The sequence below is a fragment of the Onychostoma macrolepis genome, chromosome 11 (genome assembly GCF_012432095.1).
Source record: "Onychostoma macrolepis isolate SWU-2019 chromosome 11, ASM1243209v1, whole genome shotgun sequence".
NCBI lineage: Eukaryota > Metazoa > Chordata > Actinopteri > Cypriniformes > Cyprinidae > Onychostoma > Onychostoma macrolepis.
Genome location: NC_081165.1, coordinates 1,878,358 through 1,903,521, shown reverse-complemented (window position 1 = coordinate 1,903,521; position 25,164 = coordinate 1,878,358). Strand labels below are relative to the sequence as shown.

Below are 25,164 nucleotides of genomic sequence, written 5' to 3'. Positions count from 1 at the left end.
AAAAAGGGGGGCAGTGCCGTGGTAGGCAAGTGACATAACTGGAGTTGCTCCGTAACCCCGGTATCACCACCAACACCGTCTATCGCAGCAACCCTACTTTAAAGTAAATACTATACCAGATTTTATTCAGTCTCACCCCTGCGACGGCTTGTATTAATGGACTCTTGCTTTGGTCCTCCTCACTGACAGAGTTGACATCTGCACCGTGTGCGAGCGCCTCTGCCATGACCGGTAGGTTCCTGGCATGTGACGCCTTATGAAGCAGCGCATTCGGGTCAAGCTCCCGTCCGTCCTCTGGATCCGACGCTTCCTGCTCGATATCAACCTCCCCGCTGGACTCATCCGAGTCCTCACACTCTGCAATAAAACAAAGGCATGGGAGATGATGAAGGGGATAAACACAACAGAGAGATATGCCAAAGTAGGACGTCTTCTCACCTTCCTCAGTGACTCGGTCCACCACTGAGCCAAAAACGAGTATGTCCGTGCTGCCGTCAGTACTGCCGCCGAGCCCGCTATCACTGCTGAGACCTGCGGGGCCAATGGGTGCCAAGCGAGGGACACGTTACTCACACAATGACCTTCTCAATCATTCAGTGCTTGACTCCTCACACTATACATTAGAAGATTTGTCTGCTACAGGCAAATGTGCAGACCAATGTTCCTGTAGCCACTCTCAAAATTAAATCTGCAGGAGATATTTGGGATGGTCGTGGTGGTCTCGTGGTTTTTAGAAGGTAAAGTCTTATTAGGAACTTACTGCGAGGCCCTGAGCCTGTGTCGAAGTAAGAGAAGAGTGAATCAAGCTCGTCGGGACAAAACAAGGATTCTCTCCGAAACTTCGCGGCTGCTGCAGCTGAGGATGACAAATAGAGAAGAACATCATGTCAACTTCTCACTTTGTCTAACACTTATAATGCATTCAAAATCTGTATTTTCACATTTCGTATCCTTTAAAATCATCATTTTATAAAACAATCATAATTTAATAATGTATCTGATCATTAATGAGTGAATGAAAAAAGTTTAATGTTAATATTTTTTTATTTAAATGCTACTATGTTATAACCATGTTATTACTGCATTCACTTTTTTATTACTTAAAATTGAGAAATTTCAAAAAGCTATGATGCAATATATATTTGTTTTGAATATATCATTGTATGAAATTTAGACCAAATAATCTAAGAAAATTTCCAGTATCAACTTCACTGGAATGAATAGCATTTCCTTTGAATTTATAATTTGAAATAAAATTTGAAAATACAATTGTATTTCAAAAACAGTCATAGTTTATGAAACTTACATATTCATGACAAAACAAAATCAAAACAACAAATATTACTGAAGTTTTCAAATGCAATAAATTAATTTTACTTGCATAAACTTTCACTGTCAGTTCACAAAAGTGATCAATTTTTCATGCTGCAATGGCTCATTAACAGGCGTACTTATGTTTATCAACAAAATTTAGTCCCAAATATGTGTGAGATATGGGGAAAGGCTAAATACATTTTACAAAAAGTATTTTTGGCACGTAATGGTACTGTATATATATACCACGTCTAAAAAGATGGTTATATCTTGCAAAAAAGTAACAGCAAAAAAAAAAAAATAAAATCTAATAATAAAAAGAAATGATGGATATCTTGAGGGTCTTAATGAATTTGCAAAGTAATTTGACATTTTTTAAAAATATATATCTCTTCCAGGTCAAAACGGACCAGAATGAGGGCTAACTCGGAAAACAGAAGAAGAAATATGTTCAGAAATGACCAAGCAAGTACCAGCAGAGAGATTGGCTGGCGACATGATCCCGGCGTCGTGCCTGTATTTCCGGCGGGTTTTAGGGGCTCTGATGGAGCTGTTGTGTCTCCTGCACTTCTTCACGCTCCAGTGATGTGATTTTCTGCTCCCCTCCACCAGAGCCTCGGAGCCACACATCTTCTTCAGAAACTTCCTCTCCACATATTTCGCTTTGATCCACGATTCTTTCTCCTGCCTAAATAAAACATCAGAAGCACAAACGGGAGTTTCTATCAATGAAACATATGCCATATGAAAATATAAGGACATCAAAAAGAAGAAATTATCATCTTAGTCACAGATTCTGGCGAGAGACTTGTCCGCACACTGACCTTGAGCTGCTGGGACCAGGTTTCTTAAGTCTCTGTTCCTCACACGCACCTTCATAAATCTGGTTGATTACGGTGTTGCCAAGCTCACACATTAACTACAGAGAAAACAGTCATAAAGCATTATTTGATCAATAACACTAAAATATTATTACATAACCAATGTAATAGAAATTTAAATGTGCCTGACTAAATTAATTGAATCTGTACTTAGATTTGGATGAATAATTGTTATAGCAGTTTATTATAATATAACAATAGTAACAATAATAACATTATTATTTGCATAAAGTATATGAAGTGTGCTTTCATAGAATTCCCTCACAATTCTCATTACCATTATGCATCCTGATATTTTTGAGTTCATTCTCATTATTACTACACTAAAACTATTAGTTAGTTCAAATGAATATATTAAAAAGAAAAAAATAATAATTACAATGAATGAAATTTCACATTAGAGAATGAGAATTCAGGGGGGAAATGTGCTTAATATCTTATTCATGAATGTAATCTTAAACAGACAATCTTTTCAAGACTTTTTCTTTGATTTCTTGTTATTTTGGGGTGAAATAGGCTATTAACATAACATAACATAACATAACATATTCTTGACAGGTTTGTGAGATTCACCCATTTAGTTCTCACTGGGATCTTACCTTCATAAGCTCTGGCTCCCATGTGTCGAGTGTTAAAGAGCGAACTTTAGAGCAATGGACGCCCAAACTCCTGTAGAGATAGAATACAGATCAGAAAATTAACCTTATCTTCAAGCATGTTCAAGATGGCATTGTTCTGATTTAGGCACACTTTTTTCTAATGACTTCTGTTATATTTTCGGGAATTGCAAAATAAATGTTTCAAGTCTAGCAACGGCAGGACACATTAAGATCAGCCTCCTTTAGAAACCTGTCAGAATCACAGAATCCCCATCTGCAGCCCCTGTTGTGTCTGAGCACATCAAATCCAATGCCTCTGTGTATTATGAGGCTTCTGCCTAATGTGCAGTCACAGATGCCCATCTCTGAGGAGGCAGGAGAGATTTAATCTGATTAGCAGGCTGGCGCCGGTAATCTGCAGAGGAACTGATGGAGCAGAAAAGGTGCTTCAACCCTGAGGGTGTGACGTAGTGTTTACATGAGTGTCATATGGATGAGGGCCTGCTTACATGTGAAGCCATTCTGCTGTTGGGTTCAATCCGTCATGAGTGATGCAGTTGGGATAAATGTTGTGACGCAGGTGCTTTAAGGCCTGTCTATATCTTCAGTCAAATCATTAAGGAAGCAGATGGCTTCTCAGATGTTTAGAGAGTCTTTATGTCAGCTGTACGATGTTTGGAGTGTGTACAAGTCAAATAACAATGGCTTGTTTTGTACTGCTTTATAGTATCAAACGTTTTTCCTATGACCTATGATGCTTTGCACCAATTATGGGAGTAACTTCCCATTACACGTAAACAACGAGCAAAAGGTTTGCTCTATGAATGCTCTAATAAGCATTTCAAAAAGTACAAAAACGAAATTTAAAAGTGTAAAAGCATTACCACATTATTACAACAGACCCTGAATAACCCTAAAGCTTGATTATTTCCACAGCAATATTACAGACATGGTAATTATCACTATCTTATGTAACATGCTGCCTCGTTGTTCATTAACTGGAACATTGAGTGATACTTTTTTTCTGTCATTTTGACAGTAATATATATTGTACTGCCTTAGAAAAATCTGAAGGGATAATTCACCATAAAATGAAAATTCTGTCATTAATTACTCATCCTCATGTCGTTCCAAAACCGTAAGACCTTCGTTCATCTTCAGAATACAAGTTAAGATATTTTTGATGAAATCTGAGAGCTCTCTGACCCTCTCATAGACAGCAAGGATCCTAACACGATCAAGGCTCAGAAACATAGCAAGGAGATCGTTAAAATAATCCATGTGACATCAGTGGTTCAACCGAAATTTTACGAAGCTTCGTGAATACTTTTTGTGCGCAAACAAAACAAAAATAACGACTTTATTCAATAATTTGTCTCCTCCGCGTCCCCTAGAGCGCCATTTTGGAGAGTATCACATATATACGTAAACAATGTATGCAACGCATGTACGCGGATATGTTGTTTATGTTCAGATAAAAGCGTAAACAACATAAACAGCGTATCCGTATACGGTTCTGCTGACACAGAACATGCGTTGTTTTGTGCACAAAAAGTAATCTCGTAGCTTCGTAAAATTACAGTTGAACCACTGACGTCACGTGAATTATTTTAACGATCTCCTTGCTACGTTTCTGAGCCTTGATCGTGTTAGGATCCTTGTTGTCTATGGAGGGTCAGAGAGCTCTCAGATATCATAAATATCTTAATTTGTGTTCTGAAGATGAACAAAGGTTTTAGGTTTGGAACGACATGAGGGTGAGTAATTAATGACAGAATTTTCATTTTTTGGGTGAACTATCCCTTTAAGTAAAAAAGGGGAGACAACTACATTTTAAAGCATCCATGTGAAAACAAAACTGGAAACAGACGTGATGATTTCAGGATAAAGAAAGATTATTAGAGTATTCATAGGATGCATTGTAAATTAAATCGGGAGAGCAGACCACAAACGCGCAGCATATGTCTTTTTTCAGATTGTTACAGCGGAATACAAATAATGAGGAGGAAAATAATGCAGCGGTCTCGAAAAAAAGAGTTCTTCCATGGATATTCTCATTGCATTAAAATACCAAGCGTTGCGTTATTCACCAGCCGTCTAAAAATAGAACATATCAAGGCAAAATTGGAAATGCCTCCCATAATTTTAAATGCAGTAGGCTCATGGTGGATAACTTAAGTCCTAGCTAGAACAAACAGCAGCCTCTCACCTGTGAATGCCAGAACACTCGATGCAGAGCAGAATGCCGAGGTTGATGCTGGCCCAGCGAGGGTCGGCCTGGCCACAGTCGCAGCAGATCTCGTTTCCTGGCAGAGACTGGACCCGCTGTAGGATACTTTCTCCCCTAACAATACGCTCCCGCGGCTCGCTGGCAGAGTCGATACTGCTCGTGGAGGGAGACGCTGTCCTGTCCAAACGCTGTAGAATCAAGAGTGTGTGCTCTTAACTTTCTCAACATTCAAACTGTCAAATGCAATTTACGTAATTGGGTCAATGGCATGCCCAGATCTATTAGTTCATTTAAAAACACATAAAAAATGCCATTCATGCATAAAATGAGGCGGCAAAAACATCTCTTATGATGACAATTTATCAAGTGTTTGACTTACTATTCATATATGAGTGTACATATACATACATATATATATATATACACACAAAAGTGCTTCACTCCTTATTAGTATAAAAAAAAAATATAAACATGTGTCATGTGGTGCGACCAATCAGGAAATTATATCATGACTGTGTATAAAAGCCAATAAGCTTCTTAACTAATTTGATCTTTTTATGACAAGGTTAGTTCAGTGAATAGTTCAGAGGCCCAAATCTCCCCCAAAGTAATGATAGTTATTAATTAATAATTTATGATATTTATTAAAAAGAACTTTCAGAAAATGTTTTAAAACTTTTATAAAACAACTGTTAAGACATGGTTTTTAGAGGGGTATGAAGTGCTTCACAGCTTATTAAAAAATGTCCTGTCATGTGGTGCAACCAACAGAAAAATAAAAATAAATAAATGATCATATCATATCATAGAAAGGACCCCTGAAAATGTGTCTCTTAAAACAAAAGTTAGTTTAGCTAGTAAAATGTCATTTGATGCTACTCAAACATAATGATATTTATGAGTTAATAATGTATTATATTTATAAAACAAACACACAAACAAAAACCTTACCATGTATAACTTTTTGGAAAATACTGATTAATGATTACATTCAAGATGTAAGGAAAATTATACCTTTTACTGTACTTGGTTAAAAAACATAACCAAGCAATAATAAATGTAAACTTTCTTCAAAACTGTATTTAAAAACAAAAACAATTTAAACCTACCTTTCTAATGAACGTCAAATATTTTTACTCCTCTACACTTATTCGTCATTGACCCAATTTCAAACTTTAATCCAAACTTTAAAATAACTTTTCATCACTTTACATTACATTTTGATGTATAATCCCATGTACTAATGTGACAGAGTAGTTGGACTGACCTCAATGTAATAGTTCTCAGAAATTTCCCTGTAGGCAGAAGCAATGCTCGCCTGAACTGCTTGAATCCAAGCTTGACGGAGCTTCTCAGATTCAGCCTGCAGCATACAGCTCCTGATAGGGGTTGATCTGATATTAGATACTGTACACACACACACACACACACACACACACCACATGTGACAGTACTCACTTTGTAGGTGACACCACTTCAAAACAGAACCTTCTCTCAATGTCCTCACATGGTTTCACAGAGCAAAGCCTCAGGTCCTCAACAACCACAGTCAAAGCATCCTACAACACACAGCAGATTACAGCGTCAGGTCACAATAATCATATGTAGCACTTGAAAAAATCTGTAAAGTTCATATCTGAGTTAATCTCTGCAAACCACCTACTTTTAGTCGTTTCTGATACACTAATTGACTGTTCTGTATTGAAAACCATCGCCTGGTAGGAGAAGAAAAACTCAATATCAGATTTCCTCCACAAAATGAAAGGTATATAGACAGTCGAGCCTGTTCTTACCTGTTCCACGTCTTGAAAGCATTGCTCGCCCTCTTGAAAAGGTAGCCCTCCATCACCACACCATTAGGAGCATCAACATTGAATTCCACTTTGGAGTCATCGTATGCAAAATCCTGTCATGCAAAAAAACAGAGCAGCTCTAATTGATTCATGCAGGTCAGTGGCACACAAAAAAACAGGGCTCTTCTCTCTCACTCTTCAGTCAGTACTGAGGACACTTATTGTTCTGTTAAGTCTTCTCCGAGACAGACAAAAGACAAAACTTAATCCCTATCAGTCAAAACATAATCCTCATGACCACAGCAGCCAAGCCAATCCCTCTCATTTCAATCAATAACGACCGGCAGCCTCTTAAAACATCTCCCGCCACACAAGTATTGCTCCATCTACAGACCAACTGTGCTGAGATTGAGCTGTTAGAAGAGTTTTCTAAAAGCTGAATGAATCATTACCCTCAAACATCAATGACACTGACATTCCAGCGGCTGTTTCGAGTTTTGCGCTCTGGCCACAAACACGCACACTCAAACACACAAACACACACACACACACACACACACACACACACAGACAGAAACAACAAATACAACTCACTCAGTCATGTTTCAAGATCATTCATCATCAAAATTATATGAAAGAGACTGAAAAAAGATCCAAAGGGCACGAAAAGAGGCCACTCGGTTTCCGATTTTCTGAACAAGCTCAACAAAAATTTGCCTATATTAGAGTAATTTTACAGATAAAGAATATAAAAAAATGCTACAATAAAAACATTCAATAAAATACCATATATGGTAACAATTATACATTTTCAAATTTATTTATTTTTCAATTCATTTTATTAATACAAAATTAAATGTACATATTGTTTTACCAAAACAATACGAATTTACTTTTACAGATAAGTATTTTAGAAAATAAGTAAATAAATAGTAAATGTATTTATTAAAATTTAAATGTAAAGCATACGACTCTACATCAATAATAATGATTTTAATGCCTTTGCAATGTAAGCATCATAAAGTATGCAAATACAAAAAAAATGCATTTTTTTGTACTTCATACATATTTAATATGGTATAAAAGTGTTTTATAGGTCATATTTAAAACGCAATGATCAGTTTTATAGTAGGAGAGCATATTTAACAGGAGTACCTGCTCCATCTCTTTATCCACCAAGTTATTCTTGGCCTGAAAAAGTTTTAAGACCTCTACACTAAATAAATAATGAAATAAATATTATACGAACGACATAAGTAAAATACTAAATACACATTCACTAAATAATACATTAAACATACTGGGGAGAAAAAGTACCAATAAGAGATCACTAAAGTTAAATAATATACACCATCAACACAAACTCACCAAAGTATACTTCAATCTCCCGAATATCTTCATCTTTAAAAAATGTTTATCCAGAAGCATCAGTAATAATGGAGCAACGCGGGCTTTTGCTAAGAGCTTAGTCTTGTTCCTCTACAGTGAAGTCATCTCACATCAAAGTCAAAGGCACGCGCTTCATCGATCTCGTGCGCCCTCCTCACTCAAGCGCGAGCGAATGGCGAATGCGCATCACTCTTCCACCGCTCAATATTCACATGATTAGCATACAGCTGTCGATTTATGTGCTCTGCTCCATGACCTCAGTCAGAGAGCCGACCGCAAACATTATTTCACAGCCACATACAGAAAGCACCGCGTCATTCGCGGATTTACGAGCGCGCGGTGTTGTCGTCCATCTGTCTGACAGTGTGCAAGACCATTGCTGCTCAATCAAGCAAGCGTTATTGCCCCTCAGAGAAGCTCTTTCTTCTAGCTCTCATACTCTGTAACAAGTGGATCACAGGAGATATTACACTTGTTAAGGATTTCAGTCGGTCTATCACGCCTGCATTATGAAGACAAAACACACACCACAATCAATAATAATAGATAATCTAAACGGATTTAGATAATATGCCCGGCCGTATTGATTACACCATGACTTCACTGCACCTCAACTAACTGAATGAACCTCAATTACTGAAGGAATGCATTACATATTTTAAATATGCAAAATACAACAACGTTTACATTGAATATATATATATTATATAGTTAGTTAGTTGAGGTGTAGTGAAGTCATGGTGGAATCAATACGGCCAGGCATATTATCTAAATCCGTTTAGATTATCTATTATTTTGTCTAAATATATATATATATATTTTTTTTTCCCAAATATAATAATAATTAGAATAGTAGAATATTAAAAATGTTATATATACACATAATTAGAAATATATATAATTATAATAATAAAAAAAGAATGTGGGGTAACACTTAATTCAGTATTGGGAACCTATTCTCACTATTAATTAGGCTAGTTGTTTATTAGCATGCCTGTTATTAACATATTGGCTGTTTATTAGTACTTACAAAGCACATATTCTGCATGACCATATTCTACATCCCTAATCCTACCCAATACCTAAACTTAACAACTACCATACTGACTATTAATTAGGCGTTTATTGAGGCAAAAGTCATAGTTAATGGTTTATGAATAGCGAGCATTGGTCCTTAAAGGGATAGTTCACCCAAAAATGAAAATTCTGTCATTAATTACTCACCATCATGTCGTTCCAAACCCGTAAAACCTTCGTTCATCTTCAGAACACAAATTAAGATATTTTTAATGGAATCAGAGAGCTTTCTGACCCTCCATAGACAGCAAGGATCCTAACACGATCAAGGCTCAGAAATGTAGTAAAGGACATCGTTAAAATAGTCCATGTGACATCAGTGGTTCAACTGTACTTTTACGAAGCTACGAGAATACTTTTTGTGTGTAAAGAAAACAAAAATAACGACTTTATTCTTTATTCGTTTATTGAAGACGAATTGTTGAATAACATCATTATTTTTGTTTTCTTTGCACACAAAAAGTATTCTCGTAGCTTCGTAAAAGTACAGTTGAACCACTGATGTCACATGGACTATTTTAACGATGTCCTTTACTACATTTCTGAGCCTTGATCGTGTTAGGATCCTTGCTGTCTATGGAGGGTCAGAAAGCTCTCTGATTCCATTAAAAATATCTTAACTTGTGTTCTGAATATGAACGAAGGTCTTACAGATTTGGAAATGTGGTGAGTAATTAATGACAGAATTTTCATTTTTGGGTGAAAACTACCCCTTTAAAATAAAGTGTGACCGAATGTGGCATATAGTAGTTTGTCATAATCTTTTAATATTATTTACTTACAATAAAATAATATTAAAATTATGGAGGGATATATATTATTATATTACTATTTCGAAATTTCCACCAAATTAAATTCAGTTTGGAGTAACCAATATGCAACATGTTATTTATTGTTGACAAGAAAACTTCACAACAGAAAATGATATGAACCTTGTATGTCAAGGTCAGTAAATTGTTGGAAGATGTGATATTTTAACATTTTCATGTCAAATGGAGTAACTCGAATCCTTTTTGTGTGTGTGTGTGTGTGTGCGCGCGTTTTGTGAAAAGTCAGGACATAGATGTGTATAATGACAAAGGTATGACAGGTATTACAAGGTGAAGGTGACATCTCAGGACATTGACCCATGTCCCCACTTTTCAAAACACTTATAAATCACACAGAATTAGTTTTTTTTGGGGAAAGTTGAAATGCACAGTCTCCTGTAAGGGGTAGGTTTAGGTGTAGGGTTGGTGTAGGACAATAGCACATACAGTAAGTGCACTATAAAAACCATTACGCCTATGGAATGTCCCCACTTTTCACAAAACGAACGTGTGTGTGTGTGTGTGTGTGTGTGTGTGTGTGTGTGTGTGTGTGTGTGTGTGTGTGTGTGTGTGTGTGTGTGTGTGTGTGTGTGTGTGTGTATGTATGTATGTATGTATGTATGTATGTATGTATGTATGTATATGTATGTATGTATATATATATATATATATATATATATATATATATATATATATATATATATATATATATATATATATATATATATATATATATATATGCATGCATGTTCTGAAGTAGATTTTAAGATTTACAATTATGTTCCCATATAGCCTGTGTAATAACAAATGCATTCTGGTTCTCAGTCTTTCATTAATGCAGTTTTGTGTTACACGGTACCACTGCATGCTCATAAAGCCACCTAGCGCAGCTGAGTGTGCGACATACCGTAACTCTGTGAAGGACTGAGAAAGTAAAACCCCAAGGGAGCCACAAGCAGGTTAGACGTGAATAAAAGACCAGTGTGAGAGGAGTGAGTTAGTGTGTGTGCATGTGTTACGAGTGACAGATGCAACACGAGGAGGCAGTAAAACAGCGAGGTGGTGTGACAGCCAGAGAGATCGTAACTCTGTCACTGGAGGAAAGAGGAGGAGGGACAGAGACACTGCGTAGGCATCTCTGCAGATAAATCATTTGATAAATCAACAGGACGCTTCCGCCCACGGCATCGCTCAGGAATCGCAGCTGGCCGCATTCACTGACTGCTCTCATCCCAGAAAATGTTAATATATCTAGCTCCCAACTTATGAGTTTGTCCATTCACTGCAACAATGGTGGGATGCTATTGGTAGATATACAGAGCTGGGTAGTAACTGCTTACATGTAATCTGGATTACATGATCAGATTACAAAAATTAGGTAGGCATACTTGTAATTTGATTATATTACATTTTAAAACACTTGTAATCAGACTACTTTTTATTGATTACATGATCACATATTTTTCACTCAATAGCAATAAATGATTCATAACTCAATGATTCTCTCTATTTCAAATTTTTCATCTTTTAAATTTTCCTTTCTAAAATGTGACCCTGGACCACAAAACCAGTCATAAGGGTCAAGTTTTTGAAATTGAGATTTATACATCATCTGAAAGCTGAAATACTGACTGTGATTTCCATTGATGTATGGTTTGTTAGGATTGGACAATATTTGGCCGAGATACAACTATTTGAAAATCTGGAATCTGAGCGTGCAAAAAAATCAAAATATATATATATTAAAAAATATATATATATCCTTTAAAGTTGTCCAAATGAAGTCCTTAGCAATGTATATTACTAATCAGAAATTAAGTTAAGTTTTGATATACTTACGATAGGAAATTTACAATATATCTTCAAGGAACATGGTCTTTACTTAATATCCTGATGATTTTTGGCATAAAAGAAAAATAGATCATTTTGACCCATACAATGAATTGTTGGCTATTGCTACAAATATACTCATGCGACTTAAGACTGGTTTTGTGGTCCAGGGTCACAAACAGACTACTGCTTAATACACACAGTCAGAAATCTTCCAGTTTTGTGGACTTCACACAAAGACCAGTCACTAGTCAGGTGGATATAATTACACAGAAAATTGTGATTTGTTTCTTTCTCTTTGTATTTTATATCAATATGGTACAAGATTATCCTGTTTAAATCAATGTGATAAATGCGTTAGCTCAAAAGTAATCTAAAAGTAATCAAGAAGTAATCTGATTATATTACTTAAAACGTGTAATGTAATGAATCACGTTACAAACTACAATTTTTGTCATGTAATTCGGGATCAGTAACAGACTACACTTTGTAAGTAATCTACCCAATACTGTAGATATAATATACATAGATACATCCTTAGAGGCTGTTTCTATGGGCTGCTAAACGTAAGCCATAGCCATCTTGGAACTATAATTTGTCAGTTGGTCAAAGCCGGTCCATGCTCACTCGCAAGCAAGTTGACTGTCTGCATCAGTAGTTATATGCATATATGAATATCTATATCTGAATATTTTGCTAAACTAACAATACAACAAGACAAATGCAGTGGCTAACATGCTATTAAAACGACACCACAGTTAATAAACCTGTAAAAGTTTATCCTATTTCTTTGGGAATAAAATATTGGCATTACATGTTGTGTCACTTTGGAAAATGATTGATTTTTACTGTTAGTGACGACTCGTTGACTCTTCCAAGATGGCGGACGCGTCAATGTGGCATCTGCATATACTATGGTCAGAGAGTTGCTTTGGTGTTCTGAATGGTTTTTAGTGGGCATTGCTAGAAGGGTGCTACGGGTCCAGGTCAGAAGAGCCCAAGTCTCGTGTTTTGTGACCCTCTCTGATGAACTGTTTCTATAGGCTGCGTGAGTGGACATGGCAAAGATGTTAATCTCCACTCAGGGTCAACAGGTCACCAGACGACATGCTGTTTTGTGGAAGTGTGCTGAACATACGGGACCAAACGTGCTGCGTGCTTTAAGCTTAGTACAGACTTTCCAGCTGTTCTTTTTCTCCCAGTAGTTTCTCACTCTCTTTCATCCACAGTTCAATTGTTCCTCGTTCTTTTCTTTAGCTGTCTGACAACCTACTTTTCTCTGTAACTCAAAATCCTGTTTTTTTCTAACACAGTTATTTTTGTCCCTGTTCTCTGGTTGTCTCTAAGGCTTGATTTTCCTTTTAATCTCATGACTTTGAAAATCATTATTACACATACTTTATTGTTCGAATGTTTGGGGTTTGGTTCGTTTTTTAAAAGTGTTTTGGAAAGACATCTCTTAGGCTCATCAAGGCTGTATTTGATCAATCATACAGTAAAACGGGTATATTCAGAAGTATTATTACAGCTAAAATGTAATTAAAATGTAATTATGTAATTATTCCTGTGATGCAAAGCTATATTTTCAGCATCATTATTCCAGTCTTTAGTGTCACAAGATCCTTCAGAAATCATTCTAATATGCTGATTTGCAACTATGAAAGTAACATGAAACATATTGGCTGTTTATTAGTACTTATAAAGCACATATTCTGCATGACAATATTCTACATCCCTACTCCTACCCAATACCTAAACTTAACAACTACCTTACTAACTATTAATAAGCAGCAAATTAGGAGTTTATTGAGGCAAAGGTGGTAGTTAAGGTTTTGTTAATTGCAAGAACTGGGCCTTAAAATAAAGTGCGACCCATCTTTTATGTTGTATGTGAGAAAGAAAATCATATGAATATGGAACAAAATGATGACAGACCTTTTATTTTGTCCCATTACGGACAGCGATGTGGACAATAACAGGATGGCACATTAAAATGCTCTGCTGACGCTCCTTCCAGATTGTGTGTTATATATAAATGTTTACCTCATGTTGCCCTCTAAAATCCTGTTGGTGTTACAGAAACAGGAGGTTTGATTCATCTGCAAGTCATGTTCTAAATAACACTCTTGGCCTGCGGACAATCACTCTCACGCGTGTGCAGCGCTCTTGAATCAAGCTCCGCCTGTTCGGGACAGTTGGTGGCACTAATTTGTCCGTGTTTTTGGCGCGCCACCTCTTGCCCTCCCTAAGCATCGGGTCTTTGCCATCTGCTATGTTTAACTGTGCTGGCCAGGGCAGAAACAGGCAACGTGCCCACAGAGAGAGACTTCCAGACCTCGGCTGACTCCAGAGTGTCTTCACAGACCCACCTGGAGCCCTCCATTCTACTTTTTTTTTGGTCAAGAATAGCTTGACCCGGATATCAATATGGAAGCATATGTGTATCAAAATTCAATTTGAAATGTAATATGAAAAATGGCAATGCAATGTGTAAAATGGCAATGTATTTCTGTATTTAAATTGACATTTTCCCATACATATGTGCAACATTTAGTGCAAAATTAAAATGAAAACTCAATTATATAATTTAAATTTGCCATTTTCTACACTAGTTTTAATATGCAAATTAAAAACATATTTTAAGGCTTTATAAATTGCAAAATTAAAATTAAAATGTATTGGCCAACTTGATTAGATATGTGTGACGAGTGGGACACACATTGTGTTTTGTGTGCAGCCGGCAGTTGTCCGTGAGGGGCTGCCGCTTTACTTTTGTGTTTATTTTATTTATTAAAGTCTTTGAAATGTTCGCCGGTTCCCGCCTCCTTCTTCCCGTATCTACTAACTGTGTAACAATGTAGCAAAATTATCATTTAAATGCTGTTTTTCCTAAATGCATTTAGACTTAGGGGTAGGACACTTGGGATAGCATTTTCATCGTGATACCGCGTGATAATTGTAGCAAAATGCAATGAGAGTTTCAAAATGCATTCTGAGCCAAAGCTGCAGCAAAATGGTAATTTAAACGTCTTTTATATTTCTTAAATGCATTGACACTTACATATATATATATGAATTATGTTTTATTTGCATTTTCATTAAATACTCTGCCATTACATCTCAGCAACAGGACGCACGATAGGTCAATATTCACCGTTAACTAAATGTTTTTCACCTGCCTCAACATCTCTCACAGTTTATACTCGGATTGATGCACATAAGAAAACAGACAGTGCTATTCTAGTTAGATTTGTCTCAAAATTCCTTTGTAAAATGTCTCTCATATCTCACACACACTTTTGGGACTGAATTTTGTCCATAAACATGAATATGCACAACTACTGATGAACCATTGCTGAATGAAATATGTATCACTTTTACATTTAATAGTCAAAGTTATGCAAGCAAAATTAATACATTTTACATTTCAGTGTAATATTTATGTTCTTTTGTTAGAAAGAATATGACGGTTTCACAAAATGTGACTGTTTTTGAGAAGTTATGAGTTCAAAGTAATTAAATCTATCGATTTCAATGAAGTTGCTGAGGGTGATTCTCAGATTATACAGTTCTAATAAATTATATACAGCATAATGATATTCAAAACCAATTTCGGTAACACTTTATTTTAGAGTGTCCTTATGTCACGAATCCGGTCTATGAACTTCCATTCACTCACCACCAGAGGTCACTCGCTCACCACATTGACTCTCACACCATACATCACACTGGACTGCATTTCGCATCATCCATTGCACTGATGACACATACACAGCTGATTACACTGATTGCACACACAGCTGACTGCACTGATCACACGCCCTACATAAGCCATGGACTTTCTCTCCCTCACTGCCGAGTATTGTATGCATTTATCGCTGTTCTAGCTTTAGCTACCCTACAGAGCCTGTCGTGGTTTCCCTAGTCTTGCCTTGCCTGTTTTGGATTGTGTTTTCCCCTGCCTGGACTTTTGCTTACGTTTCTCGGATTACCTCTCTTGTCAAGCCCCTTTGGATACTGTATGCTGTTGACTGACCCATTCCCGTTTTAGATGACTCTTTGCCTTGCCTGTGATATACCTGTCTGCCATTGTTTGACCCTTGCTTGTTTCCTGACCACGCCTTTGCAAATAAAAGCTCGCACATGGATCCGCACATCTCATGTCTCGTTTGCCCCGTAACACCTTACATGCACTTACTATTATAATAACAATAAATTATTAGTGCTGTCAAAGTTAACGCAAATTCATTTTAACGGCACTCATTTTTTTAACGCACAATTAATGCAGCGCGTAGTTTCTGTTGGCCCAACCATAGTTGGAGAAATGGAGATGCACAGTGTTGCCAACTTAGCATCAGTGCAGATCCCTTTAGCGACTTTTTTCCCATTCATTTCCGCCTTATTTATTTTCGGAGAATCGACAGTACTGTCGCGCGAGCGCAAGGTCTTGCTCTCCCAGCGCGCGCGCACACCCCTCTCTCTTTCTCTTTCTGCGTCTGCTCAGTTTCTGTTCAGCTCGCGGCAGAGAGGAGCAGCGCTTTAAGTTAAACACAGATATAATGTTGCTTCTCTAATTTTACATGCAAGTATAGCCGAAATCCCAGCTATTGTCTTATCTTATGTCTATTTGATTTCATCAGACGACGGCTCGATTATCATGATTTTATTTTTATTTTTTTTTGCAGATTAACATCTAAGTTGATCGCGTTTATGGATCGCATTTCAGTCACTATTTCATATGCATTCCGTTGTCTGACAACAGAAACAGTAAAATATATAAAATGAAAACAGTTTTAATGAGAATTTTGCTTCATCAAAATACAGTATGTGGGCACAGAAAGGGAAACAAATCTAATAATAAATAATAAATGTACATTTTGCATGTTCAGAAGAAGAGCTACCCTGTCATGCAAAAATGTAAACAGGTTTGTGTAAGTAAATTGCTCAGTGCAAAGAAAGAAGTAATGGGAACCTGGTATTTCTTTTTTCATGTGTCTAATAGACATGAACAAGTTCTTTGAAAAACATCTATGACCTTTGAAACATGTCTAGTCTTCATGGTCTATGTTGACTATGGTTTCAATAATAATAAACATACATTTGCATAAAGCATCCATATTTGTCCATGCCCATGTTGATTAGAGTATTTAAAAACATGAAAAATATTAATTTAAGGTACATTTAGAACAAATAAAAATGTGCGATTAAATTGCGATTAACTCATGACAATCATGCGATTATTATTTATTTTATTTTTTAATCGATTGACAGCTCTATAAATTATAAATAATTACATGGAAGTAACCCTAAACCAAACCCTATCCGAACCCTAACCACATATATGTGACCCTGGATGACAAAACCAGTCTTAAGTGTATACATAATTTATACATAATCAGAAAGCTGAACAAATATGCTTTCCATTGATGTATGGTTTGTTAGGATAAGACAATATTTGGCTGAGATACAACTATTTGTAAATCTGGAATCTGTGGGTGCAAAAAAAAATATCTAAATATTGAGAAAATCGGCTTTAAAGTTGTCCAAATTAAGTTCTTAGCAATGCATATTACTAATCAAAAATTAAGTTTTAATACATTTACGGTAAGAAATTTACAAAATATCTTCATGGAACATGATCTTTACTTAATATCCGATATAAATCGATAATTTTGACCCATATAATGTATTTTTGGCTATTGCTACAAATATACCCCAGCAACTTAAGACTGGTTTTGTGGTCCAGGGTCACATATATGTGTGTGTGTGTGTGTGTGTCAATGTCTTTTTCCTGTAGTTTATGTAAAATTTTAAATTTCACAGAATCTCATAGTAATAACAGTTATTACATAGTAACAACGTAACTAACATATGTAAGTCGCTTTAGATAAAAGCGTCTGCTAAACGACTAAATGTAATGTAAATGTAAAACTTTTCCACATTCACTCAGAGTTTATTGAGCAGATACATGGTTTAATTGAAAAACATTAAGTTATTACTGTTTTTAAGCGCACAATCCACTGGGTCCAAATGAATCCAGGAATGCAAACATTTTATGCAGATTTTAAATGCATTATGATGGTAATAAAGCTTTTCCTCCCTTTATGATGTTACCAGTACAGTTGTTTTAAACTATTTGCCCTCCCATTATTTTAATGTATACATTTTTAAAAATATCACTTGTAGAAGTGGTTGTATGCATAAATTGTATTTGAATGTTTTTTTTAATGAATGTCATGTCTTCTATGCGCAAAACATTTATTTATATTTATATTTATGCTGTTAAGTTAAAATACTCCTTCACAATCTAGTTTCTATCCCTAACAGCACACATCTGAAATCAACATGACAGCTCTTGTGAGAACAGCAAACACATGAAGAGTGAACGTGCTATGCATTGATTTGTTTAGACCACTGGTCTCAAACTCAGTTCCTGGAGGGCCACAGTCTGCACAGTTTAACTCCAACCCCAATCAAACACACCTGATCCAGCTAATCAAGGTCTTCAGGATCACTAGAAACTTCCAAGCAGATGTGATTTGGAGCTGGCTGGAGCTAAACTCTGCAGAGCTGTGGCCCTCCAGGAATTGAGTTTGAGATCAGATCTAGACTGTAAGACAGCGAATGCATGGGAGAGTTAATGAGAGAGAGAGAGAGAGAGAGAGAGATGTGGGCATGTGAGGTGAACACATGTGTCTGAGAGAGAACAACATCAAAACACGCTGGAAAAACACTTTTTTCATTTTGTGATTTTGTGTTACATTTTTGCGGATTTGCTTTTTTACTCACAATGAAATATGAGTTTGCTAAGACTTTAAGTGTATAAACATGAATTTGAAATGTCGATCTTTGGTTCCACACGCAAAAAAGGAAATCCATAGAAAAATACTTTTTGGCTTTCATCAGAGCTGCATAAGCTTCTTAAAGCTGCACTGAGATGAAATCCCCAGTGTCCCAGTGACACAAAAGCCAGCGGGTGAGGAGGCAGGTTCGGCCTCACGTGGCTCTGACAGCCTCAAAACCCCTGGAAATTTTACATGTTCTCCAAAAATTGCATATAAACTAAAGTTAATCCACAATGCTGCTGCATAAACATCTAAAACATACATCAAATAGACACCGTCTGCTCTGAAAATGTCTTTTCCAGGGAAACGTTCTTGTTTTATTGTCACTGCAGGCAGTGAATGTGATAAACGCAGTGCGGTCCATGTGATTTTGTGATGTCCTCGTCTCTCCTTCTTACACACACACACTCACACTGATTACACCAAACATGGCATGTGACGGCCATAAAGCAATTCTTTATAGATTATCAATCAATCTATCCCTAAGGCTGACTGAACTGCCTCATAAAAATGCATTTGTTGATAGACAACTGGAACCCAGGAAGGAAAATATGTGTTCCTGTTGAAGCTGTAGAGCCTGATGCTAGCAAGGAAAAATATATTAACTAAACTCACAAATGGATAAAAGCATCTACAAAATGCAGAAAAATTTTACTTTATTCTATTTCATTTAAATAAAACGTATAGTATTCCTAACCAAAAATAATTTAAAATTTAACACTAAAAACTACAATAAATACTTTTAAATGCTACAAGTGAAATTAGATGTCAGAATATTGTATGCAAAAAAAGTAGCGCTGTCAAACGATTAATCGCATCCAAAATAAAAGTTTTTGTTTACATAATGTGTGTACTGTGTATATTTATTATGTATATAAAAGCACACATACAGTATATATACTGAAAATATTTACATGTATATATTTATATTCATATAATTTATATTATATATAAATATATTCATTATATAAACATAACATTTTTCTTAAATATATACATGCATGTGTTTGTATTTCTATATACACACAATAAATATACACAGTACACACACATATATTATGTGAACAAAAACTTTTATTTTGGATTAATCGCGATTAATCGTTTGACAGCACTAAAAAAGCAATATAAATTCATGAAATTAGTTCATAATAATATACACTAGAGATAAAAAAAAAAAGGAATTTGCATTTTAAAACTTGAATGAGATTACATTTAACTGTGTTTTTAAATTATTAATGTTTTAAAACATTCACTTATGATTAATTTAAATGCGAGTGAGGCATGACTTGCTCTTTTCATTACATATAAGCCTATTGTCAAATGGACAAAAATATACTTTTTATAAAACCCAAAATACAGTTTCACGGTATATTCACAATGGTTAAATTTTCTAAATTTACCCAACATTTCCTGGAAAAAAGTTAATTTTGGACCAAACCAAGTGCAAAACGAGCATTGTTAGCATTGATTTGTTCGTCTATAGCCAAAACCAGAATTCACACTGTAAATTAAGAGAAAACGGACTCACCTGCATCAAAGTCTGGATATGAGCAGCGCAATCAGACAGCGAGGAGAAAGAGAAAGAAAATTCAAATTAATTACTTGTTTTTTCAGTCTTTATCTTTTTATTACAACATACTGCATGCATTTATTCATAAACGAATCCCAACCCGTTTCATATTGAGGTCAACATGAAACATTAGCATATTACCCGCCCACTTGTTGGACTTTTGTTGGTCTGAATGAAAATGCAAATTCATTCTTTGCCACTAGGTGCCGCTTTTGGAGCAGTAAAATAGCTGTTTCTGGTAACGCTGCACACAAAGCAGCACTGCACTCACAAACGCTGCTTTATCAGGCATTACAGATATGATGAAATAAAAATGAGACCAATCGGACCAATCACCGCAGATTAGCCTCACGCAAAGGAGGGGTCTGGAAAAATGAATAGTTGAGCGAATCGTTTGAGAGTTGTTGAGCAAGTAAGGAAAAATAAATGCATATTATAAAACAATGAAAGTGTTTTTTGGCCTTGCATGCATGTCAACCTGTTGTTGGGGACTCCCAAAACCAAAATATGAAACTTTCATAACGCATAATAGGGGCACTTTACATCTGCTGGACCAAATGAACTTGCTTTTGTCCAGAAACGCCCCATCGTTACTACTGGAATCTGAACAAAGGCGAGCCGAGACAAAGATTCAGGGTCAGAGGGAAAAGTCAGAGTGTTTCTGGCCCGGATCTGTTGGCTGCGATGCCCTGCTGGCTTGCAATGTGCTAGCAGATGGATGTTAGAGAGCGTGTGTGTGTGTCTTGAGGGCCAAATTCCCGGGGAGATCTGGACTGGACAGGACATCATGCTTTATTGATATGGTGATGAAGCACTTTGAACAAACAAACGACACAAACGGAGGTGAACATATGTAGCTGAAGCACATGAAAGGAGAGCATTTCTTATATAAGCGTTATCACTAGCAGCCAAGTTCAGACTGTCACACACAAACATGACAGCAAAGGGGTTGAGTGATCGGACAATATTATGACAGGAAGTATGTCGGTGCTTCAGAGGAAATAACTTCACCTGACACCCGATTCTCAGCAGAAAACCACCTTTTACTAGTTTTTATTTTAGGGTTAATAATTCCGTAGCCACACCTACATCTGTCTGATTTAACTGAGGATCAGAGGTGGGAAGATTATTTGGGACGTGGGTTTCATATATTATTAGTGGAAACTGTTTTACATGACCCCTTAGGTGGAAAGAGGCAGTTAGAAGAGGAGGAGGAAGAGACAAAAGGAAGATATAACAAAACGAGAGCGGGAAGGTATCCGGCAGACAAGAAAGATAAAAGGCCAGAGGGGGAAGATGAAAGAACAGAGATAGAAAATGAGGACAGATACAGTAAAGAAAGCAGATGGTGTTCTTACTCGTTGCTGTATGGTGGCGTGTTTGTGCTCCATCTCTCTCTTCTCCATAGCTGAGTCTATGACCAGCTGATCCAACTGAAATAAAAAGACAAAGATAGTGTTACACTGTAAAACATTTTTTTGAAGCTGTAAATAAAACAAAGGTTAATACTATTTTAATCTTTCTATTTCAGTTTTTTTTTGTTTAATTCAGTGTGTTACTTGCTGTTTTTGTAATTATTGGATTTTTTTTTCCATTACCACATTTTTCATTGTATATAGATTATTTTTCATCAGATTCTAATTAGGTAGATTTTTATTCGCAAAAGGACTTGTTTTATTCTGTGTGTGCATATAGGTATTTTATGATATTAATAGAAATTATATTTTTTGTATAAGCTTTGTATAAACTAAATCGCAGAACTAAATTTTTGTTTTATTGTTGTTTTGAAACAGTAAGTAGTAAATGCTTCTTTTAAAAGAGGAAATGATCATTAAAAAGACTATAAATATTTATTATTATTATTATTATTATTATGTATTTTTACTTATACTTTTCATAATTATAAATTGTTTTATTAATAATTTAATTATATGAATTAAAAATAAATATAATGTAATTATTTATTATTATTATTATTATTATTATTACATATTTTTAATTTAATTTAATAAATTATATTTATTATTATAATTATAAATTATACTATTTACTATTAATGTAGTTACTTTAGTTTTTAATAATACTAACAATCAAAAATACATTAATAATTCACTTTACTTGTGAATAGCACTGTTGACTGCTGCTCTTTAGAGACCCACTATTGTGCTATTTATCGGTTAAATATGTGTGTTAATATATAAAATATAAACATAATGGTCTTTCTTTATTAAAGGTAACATGAAACTACATTATCAACACATTTAACCTTGATAATGTGACATGGCAAAACAACATTTCTTAGGACACAATTCTAATTCATTATTATATTATATTATATTATATTATATTATATTATATTATATTATATTATATTATATTATATTATATTATATTATATTATATTATATTATATTATATTATATTATATTATATTACAATGGCCTTAACATCAGCAAAAATTGCTGAGCCAGTTATAAAGTAACTAATAGTAACATAATAACATATTATGAAAATAAACTTTAGAATAAAATGCAGCGATGAATTGTGCCACGCCACAATAAGACTTCATTAATTAGGGTGAATTATATTTTCAGCTTGTCTTTAAGCCCGTCTCAGACAGATGCAACGTGCCTGTCAACCTCAAGGATAGACATTATCCCTCATTTTCACTCATTAGGCCTGTGTTAATTTGGAGCCTGGGGCTCGTGACCACATGTCCAGCATTAGACGCAGGTGTCGAGGGAGAGCAGGTGAACAGAGGGCCCTAATGAGCTGCTGATCCTGGAGGAGCAGATGTGTAGCTCTATCTCACCTCAGCAGCCAGCTTCTTCATGTAGGGGTCGATCTCGTCCAAGAGGTTGAAGCCCTGCTGGAAGAGACTGTACTGAGCCTGCATGAACGACAGCATCTGTGGAGGAGAGCAAACAGTCAACACTGAAAACTACAGAGGAGGAGAATGCTGGTTTATAACGGCATTTGAACCCACTCACCGAATCCAAAATTTCAAATTTCTTTTTGGCCTGAAGAACATTGATCTGAGAAACATATCAAGAGAAGAGCACAGACATTAGTAGGTGCTTTTAACAAAAGGGATTCAAACCTACAACCTTTGGTTACCAACCCACTAAGCCATTTCACCACAAAGCTGTTATTTTTGATACAAACTAACCATTTTTGACAAAGCAGAATCATGGTACAATGAGGCAAGAGGATCCTGAGACTTTTAGTGTCCCTGGCAGTGGCCCCCAATCCATTCTTGTCACTTTTAATCCAAATGTTTAGTCTTAGATTGAGAAAACAAGCTATTCATGTGTCTAATTTCATATGTCAGTGATCACACATGACCCTGCTCCACACAGTGGCCATTAGAGACACTACAACCTATTTTTGTCCGTATGCATTAACGTTAAATATATTTAACAGCCTCATGAAACAGAAATGGTCTCAGATATCAGTTTAAATTAAACTTATGACACAATATAATGGCTACTGACCATTTCTCTATAGTAAATGGATTTGGTTTTTTACCAAAACAGCCTTTGGTCACTTAACCAAAATTGCATAGCCATTACAGCAATCTTGTCAACCAACTGAGTTGCCTAAAAGTAAAAACAGAACACGGATGGGCAATAAAATGGGGAAAACCCATAAAATCACAGCCCTCACAGGACACAAGGCTGGGAGAGTACTAAGGAGGTCATGTTATGCTGTGAAATGAGAGCTAATGACGGCTGTTTAAAGATAGTGCAGATGGGAAGAAGCAGTCAGGTCTAATCCGTCAGACCGCTGCCGCGAGTCCTGGAGGCCGGCCGGCCGTTACAGAGTCAAAATAGCATCCAAGACTGAAAGCTTTTATGGAGAAGGAAAATGAAATGTTTGTGGCCTAAATTTCACAAACAAAATGAAAGAACTGCAGTGTAAATGTCTAATTTTAAGACTTTGTTTTTTGAAAATTGTTCCACACTGTAAAAAATAAGACCAATATGTTATGGCAACATATTTTTACATTACGTTAACTCATCAAAATAAGTTAAGCAATTTTCAGCTTTAAATTGTAAGTTGTACAAGATTCAACTATTTTTTTTTTAAGTCGGTTTAATGTAATTGAAATTTAAATGACTTACAAATTTTACAATGATCAAATTTAAGACAGCAACTAACTGAGAACGGTCACAGCACTTGTATATCGTTGCTCTCTCGTTGGTCTGACTGCTTCTACTTTGTAAGTCACTTTGGATAAAAGCATCTGCTAAATGACTAAATGTAAAATGTTATGTCCCAAAAAAGAAAGACAGGTCTCATACAGGTTTGTAATTTTAATATTTTGGAGAACTATTACTTTTATTTTTAAATACCTGTAACACGTAGTCCAGGGCGAGGTGTCGGAAGCACTTCCGGGTGGTGATGAGGGTGCTGGTGGCCTCCTCCACCTCATGCGGTTTGTTGCGTGGTGCCTGTGCGTTCTTCACCTGTGCGATCTCCATATCCTCCCGCACCTTATCAAACTGCTTCTTCGTCTCTTTAAACTTCCGAACATCCCTGCGTATTAACACATATAGAGATATATTGCAGGGAAAGATGCGCGCATCACAGAGGGCAGGAAAAAGGTTAAAAACAGAAACAAGTTCAGGAGAAAGAATAAAGGACTCACTCCTTCACAAAATTGTGCAACTGTTGCTTTACGGACCTCTGTGCCTGGTCGAACAGGATCTGTAAAAGATACAAAAGGAAAGCAAATGTATCAGTGTCGAACAGAAGAATATTGAGCGAGTAGAATGGTATTTTGTATAAAGCAGGAGGCAATGGAAAGAGGCGGGACTTGTCACA

At 35.9% G+C, this 25,164-nt stretch overlaps 1 protein-coding gene across 1 annotated transcript in view; it reads right to left on the bottom strand.

Moving 5' to 3' along the window:
• Window positions 1–25,164, bottom strand: part of acap3b (ArfGAP with coiled-coil, ankyrin repeat and PH domains 3b) — a 90,904-nt gene that overhangs the window by 6,725 nt on the left and 59,015 nt on the right. The window contains exons 5-21 of the mRNA XM_058791567.1: window positions 24,989–25,047; window positions 24,693–24,876; window positions 23,328–23,372; window positions 23,150–23,245; window positions 21,696–21,770; window positions 20,296–20,307; window positions 6,818–6,930; window positions 6,688–6,739; window positions 6,483–6,583; window positions 6,292–6,403; window positions 5,004–5,212; window positions 2,795–2,864; window positions 2,139–2,233; window positions 1,788–2,002; window positions 761–856; window positions 439–531; window positions 137–357 (exon numbers count right to left, since the gene is read on the bottom strand). Of these exons, the coding sequence (XP_058647550.1) occupies window positions 137–357; window positions 439–531; window positions 761–856; window positions 1,788–2,002; window positions 2,139–2,233; window positions 2,795–2,864; window positions 5,004–5,212; window positions 6,292–6,403; window positions 6,483–6,583; window positions 6,688–6,739; window positions 6,818–6,930; window positions 20,296–20,307; window positions 21,696–21,770; window positions 23,150–23,245; window positions 23,328–23,372; window positions 24,693–24,876; window positions 24,989–25,047 (1,848 nt within the window). The remainder of the gene's footprint in view (window positions 1–136; window positions 358–438; window positions 532–760; window positions 857–1,787; window positions 2,003–2,138; window positions 2,234–2,794; window positions 2,865–5,003; window positions 5,213–6,291; window positions 6,404–6,482; window positions 6,584–6,687; window positions 6,740–6,817; window positions 6,931–20,295; window positions 20,308–21,695; window positions 21,771–23,149; window positions 23,246–23,327; window positions 23,373–24,692; window positions 24,877–24,988; window positions 25,048–25,164) is intronic.